Source organism: Rutidosis leptorrhynchoides, chromosome 6 (assembly GCF_046630445.1).
Source record: "Rutidosis leptorrhynchoides isolate AG116_Rl617_1_P2 chromosome 6, CSIRO_AGI_Rlap_v1, whole genome shotgun sequence".
NCBI classification, from domain to species: domain Eukaryota; kingdom Viridiplantae; phylum Streptophyta; class Magnoliopsida; order Asterales; family Asteraceae; genus Rutidosis; species Rutidosis leptorrhynchoides.
Window position 1 is genome coordinate 154713099 of NC_092338.1, and position 6161 is coordinate 154719259.

General features: G+C 35.4%; 1 protein-coding gene across 2 annotated transcripts; it reads right to left on the minus strand.

Moving 5' to 3' along the window:
• Positions 1–1049: 1049 nt before the first annotated feature.
• LOC139855768 (uncharacterized) lies at positions 1050–5437 on the minus strand. 2 transcript variants are annotated; one of them, XM_071845013.1, is made up of 3 exons: positions 4990–5432; positions 3633–3911; positions 1050–1309 (listed from the first exon to the last, which is right to left on the minus strand). In XM_071845013.1, the coding sequence occupies exons 1-2, from the start codon at positions 5254–5256 to the stop codon at positions 3651–3653; spliced, it is 528 nt and encodes a 175-aa protein (XP_071701114.1). In that variant the 5' UTR covers positions 5257–5432; the 3' UTR covers positions 1050–1309; positions 3633–3650. The 2 variants fall into 2 exon arrangements, with proteins under 2 accessions (XP_071701114.1, XP_071701115.1); XM_071845014.1 differs by lacking the exon at positions 1050–1309 and adding an exon at positions 2994–3205 and having other exon boundaries at positions 4990–5437.
• Between the last annotated feature and the right edge of the window lie 724 nt (positions 5438–6161).

A 6161-nucleotide genomic window follows, 5' to 3' on the forward strand; every position in this document is an offset into this window, starting at 1 on the left:
AACTAACACAAAACTCCACATATATAGTCTGGATATAGGTAACCATAAATTAAGAGATAAATATTAACTTAAAATAAAGACCAATAATTTAGGAGAATTAGTTTACACCAATTCTAATTCCCTTTTCTTCCCTTGCTCGTCAACCTCCTGGATCCCAGCTTCCTCTTAACACATTAGGCCCATTCATTGGTCCATTGACAACCATATAATCATCACATGCCAAAGTGATTGGGCTAGTTGGGCCCACACCGAATCCAGCACTATTGTCCACCATACCTGCATCATTCTCCCCTTTTTCAAAAAGACTCGTCCTCGAGTCTACAACATCGCCGCTACAATCGATAAATGGTGACAAATTAGCAGCCCTAAATGTGGCGAATACATGATAATAATTTGGGAGTTCAATCTTAGACGTGTTTTCGTTAATTTTTTCTAACACATGAAAAAGACCATTAGTTGTCTCATCTTCACTGTCACATGGGATTGGTGACTCTAAAGGCGCCAAAGTAAGATGCACCTCGTCCGCTTGTGCCTCTTCTTCCTCTTCATCATTCTCACCGTCAGTATCATAAATTGGTACGGAGTCTTCAAGCATACAAGGTTCGGGAACATACTCCATATTAAAAATCGAATCAACTGAATTAACCAGGTCATTCGATTGAGCATCTCTTGAAAATTCAAAATTTTCAAGCTTGATCTCTACTTTTCGCACGAGATCTTTCATGTCTTCTAACTCTTGAATCTTGCGATGCAATTTCTCGATCTCAGCTTGTTTAGCCATGCCTGAAATCTGATACCAAATGATGAATTGAAAGGATCGTGGCTAAAACAATAAAGATAGATAGTGATTAAAACCTTCACGGCTTAATCGAAACACAACCTTCTCGGTTGAATATAAAGATAAATAGCTAATCCTTCTCGGATCAACTGTTACAACCTTCGCGGTTGAATGACAAAACCAAAGCCTATGGCTCCTTTGTTTTTTTTTCTTTTCACGTGAATATCAATATCATAAAACTAAGTTTAAAACTAACACAAAACTCCACATATATAGTTATAGTCTGGATATAGGTAACCATAAATTAAGAGATAAATATTAACTTAAAATAAAGACCAATAATTTAGGAGAATTAGTTTACACCAATTCTAATTCCCTTTTCTTCCCTTGCTCGTCAACCTCCAGGATCCCAGCTTCCTCTTGACACATTAGGCCCATTCATTGGTCCATTGACAACCATATAATCATCACATGCCAAAGTGATTGGGCTAGTTGGGCCCACACCGAATCCAGCACCATTGTCCACCATACCTGCATCACATGTTCCAACATATCAAAGTAGTCAACACACAGTTGAATATACAGTTTCAGTGGTCCATTGACAGGTTTTATACTACTGACTATGCTAGACAAAGATGCTCATATACAAATTTGTAACGACAGTTTGACAGGGAATGTTATAATGAATCCTAATTTACTAGAGAGAGAAAACTAATCTTGAGAAATAATAACATATAGGATGTGATAATGTAATTAGTTACTTAGTAAAATGATAAGATAATACATCTATTTATACCAACAGAAGGACCAACTAACCCACAAATGCAACTAACTCAAGATTCCAACGCATATGATGTTAGAAAATCAGAGTTGTAATTGATAATCCGATTGTCATGAATCATGAAATCACTTTCTCAATTAAGTATTTCGACCAACAAGCCTCGCGTATCACAAAATCTATATTGGGATAAGACAAGGACGTGATTTGATTGTAGGCAAGAACAATACAAATCTAGGGTATTCGAGAAGATGTGTTTTTCTGTGTTTGAGAATGAAAAACAAGTAAATGATTTTCTGGAAAGAAAATCAGTAATAATTCGGTTGATTAACCAAAGGGGTAACCTTCATTCTGGCGGGAAAAATCGTTAATCGAAATGACACGACTTTTGGCGGGAAAATCCGTTGGTTGGCAGACAACTTCTTCGATAAAACATATAGTGCCTAAAATTTTCGGGAACCTAACCAGGGGCGCTGCCCCTTGGACCCCGCAAGGGGGCGCGACCCCTTGACCTCCGCTATTTTCGTGATAGTATCTAGTCAACTCTTACAGGCGTGCACGTTGTTAAGTATAACTAGATAATTCTTGTTTTTCAAGAGCCAATTACCTAAAATGATTGTTAGATGACACTAAAATCACCATATATGAATTATAAACTAACATATTTCCAAGAAAATACATTATCAGTTGACAGTATCAATTCCCCTAAAAATAGCACAAGAGTTGATATCATGATAAGCAGTATAATACCCAAAAGTAAATTAAGTGACCAACTATTAAAATCCCTTCCTACAATTAAAAAACTTGAAGACCATAATTGACATTACCACAAAATACATTTCTTGTTTCTTGACAAAGAGGAAAGAAATTAGGAAGCTCTTATGCAAATGGGAGTTGTTTGATAACACTATGAGTGAACATATATTTTTGTTAAAAAAAAAATACAAACCACCAAAATGATACAACCTGAATGAAAAATAAATTTTAAAACTTGATGCTTTATTATTTGATATGACAAGGAGTACAAGAGACTGTCTACGCCCAAAATTAAAGACACGTATATGAGTTGCAATTCTTGACGCAATATGAAAAAAAACAAAAAACAAAAAAAAAAAAAAAAACAAATTAGGGTTGGGTCTAAATAGGTTGGCAGGTCAAAAGGTTAGAATCCCCAACACTCGCAAAATAGAATTGTATCCGAGTTATACCCATCAACCCCCACCAAACCCTTTAGAACATGGGTCATTATGGGTTGGATGATTCGAACCCATAAAAAGCAACAAAACTGGTTGTGTCCTGGATGGGTGATTCCAACCCGTCTATCCGAACCTTAGACGAATTGCCACCTAGCTTTAGAAATGGAACAATTTAACTTCGGATCAATTAATCAGATTAAATGGAAAATATCGTGTTATTTTCATTGAGAGGTTAAACCCTATATTTATATTTATACTTGATACAAGAACTAGGAAATCTGATAAACGGGGACTACTAACGATCCTATTCCCTATCTTTAACAGAATCCAGGATCGATAAATAGGGATTCCACACTCCACTTCCATGTCTATGTAGCTGTCATGTGTAATCAGGAAGTACCATAGTCACTTTTTTTAAAACAGAAATCATTACTGACATCTTCATTTTATCAACTATATAAAAAGAGAAAATAACATTTTTTAGGCCTGAGATATATAGATCATACCGATAACAACCATAAAAACCTCACAATATATATACCAACAAATTATATGAATTTCCATTAAAGATTTGCACTCTAGTTCTGATTTATGGTAGTATAATCAATTATCTTAGGTAAGATGACCTAAGATAAAGAGAACCACAGAGAAACCAAATATGATGAATAAGTCAAAATATAAATTGAAAATACCAAAAGCTTGAAGTCACATACAAGGCATGTAATTAAATGCAATTGTTTATTAAAAGACACCAGAAATTAGCAACATAACTCTCAGACGATTCAATAACTCTCATAGTGTGAATTATAACAAAATTGATTAATTACAATAAGAGGGCAATGGTGGATAGTCAGGATAGATATCAGTCAATAATTCAAACCTGGAAAATGTTAGGCATTCATTCCTGCACTATTCGCTCAAGAATAAGGTTTACAGCAGCATTTGCTGATGAAAATGCTCCATGAAAGCTCTCCTTAAAGGATATGGTTTCCAGCTCCATTGCCATCCTTAGCAATATATCACCTAGATCAGTTTGTTTCTCAATTAACGAGTTATAATAAGATCGTGCTGCAACACTGCTGATGTCTACATTAGTTGGCTCTGGGCAGTATTCATCATCCAACCACTTGTGAAGAGTTACTCTTAACCATTCTGATTCCTGCAGTACGCATAGAAAATTTAAGCAGAACAGAACACACAAGTGCACACACATTAACCCTTTTAAGAACGTAGTTAAACGAAAAGGCAAATGGTTAGTTATAGGAAAACCGACAAACGTTTTACTTATATCTTAACAAATATATATGTCAAGAGTATGTGTCAAAACATAAACATAAGGATACTTACTCAACCTACTTGGTTTTAAATATCATCCCGAAATAAATATCATCCCGAAAAACATACATACCTATGGGGCATACGGACACTATATAACTACTTGATCGTCAAAATAGAAAGCTAGAGTCAAAGACAGCCAACTGATTGTACTCTTTACAAAAAGACTCGTGTAAAATTGGTTATTAAAAAGAGGCATTACAAATAACACTATATAGTCTATATTTCATACATAAATTTACATTGATCCAAGACATTTAGACTTTGGATTGATCCATTATCAGCTCTGCAAAGAAATTACTTGAATATAATAACGTCTGTCTTGAAGCACGCCCATAATCATAACGGCATAATCATTAACATCGTAAGAGGTAAATTGAATAAGGTGAATAGAGTAACTACTATCTACAAAGAGAGAGGAAAAAGTAGTAATCTAGGCAAGCATCATTGCATCAAGGTTACGATAATTTAAGTAATATATATTGTGATATCCAGATGGATCTAGACTTCAGATGATCACATATCAGCTCTGGGCATAAACTGATTGGAGTTCAAGTTGCTTATGGACCCAACATCACTCATGTGCTGATGTGCACTAGTGATAATTCACCGAAGGTACTACACTAATACATTTGATATACGTTTAATACTACAAAATAACCTTTATCCGATTAAATCATTAATTGAAACCAATGATCACACAACCGGCTTAGCATAAATACGTCGTTCAATCGTTCATGAAGGTTAAGTCGAATTCCTAAAACATTTTAGTAAAGTTTTCTCCTATCTGGTAATACTCGATTCCAATTACAAACGATCAAAGTAAATAACTATATAACAAAATGTAAAACGAATCACATCATAAAATCAATTGATAAGATCATTTAATTAGATTTTATCACCTCCAAAGCTTTCGAAGTGTTCAACCACGCATCAGGAACCCTAACTTCTTCAACCGAACCTTCTACTTCTTCTTCATTTTGTGGATTTGAAAACGAACAGCGCGATGGAACGGAGATTAAACGGCGTTTGTTTAATCGAGCATTGACGGAAACAGTACGAGCAGTATCACCGCCGATTGTGGAAACTTTACTCTGAGTTTTGGAATGACGTATTGAATCGAAACTTGATGTGACGACGGATTGAAACGTGAAGGATAGTGAATCCATATGTTGTAAATTAGGGTTTGTGATTTTTGGTAATTAAGATGATATAATGGCGGGAAAATTAATTAGGTTCAGCTACTTGATAAACCAATTGGTAGAGGTACGCGGTGGCGGTGAGAGGTGATGTGTGGATAAGGTTTTATGATAGTTAAATTACAACTTTGGTCCTCAAAAAGAGTCTAATGACATTTACGCCCCAATAATATCTTCATTACTTTTTCCTTTCTTTCGAAATCAAACTGAAAGGTCTTATTTCATAAATCAGAAACCTATGTTCAGCTGTTACCTGTTTTCGTTACCGGCGGTACGTTTCGGTTAGACGAAAAAAACAGTTTAAAAGGAAAGACCTAGGGTTCCAGGTGCTGAAAAATGACGTTCTAATTTCCAGAAGACATGCTAGAACACATTTTCTCATTCATAACATCTGATAGTGACAAAAACAAACGTCATTTAGCAGGTCTGCACACATTGGTATGAAATCGTTCGGTACAGAGTTACGATCCCACATCGCTCAAGTATGAGATTGAGTGATGGTTCATAAGTCAAGGTGTCCCCTCCTCTTTCAAGCTAGCTTTTGGGAGTGACGAGCTTTTTGGGATGAGTTTTTCACTTGAACTTAAGACTAGTCCGAGCTCGCCTCCGGTTTGCACCATGGTGAGAATCCAGGTTATTTATCGCGGGGATTCATGAATTCATATCATAATATGAATTATGATGGAATGGTTTACCTAAAGTTGAGTCCTAATCTTGAGCTATGACATATTACTATATGTTTTAGGTATTAAGTGAACGTAAATGCTAAAGTTATTTAATTTAATGACCCGTGGAACCACATAATCCGACTAAGAAACTCGTCAGCTTAACATTTCATCAAAAACCTAAAATGCATATTAAACAATTCACATCCA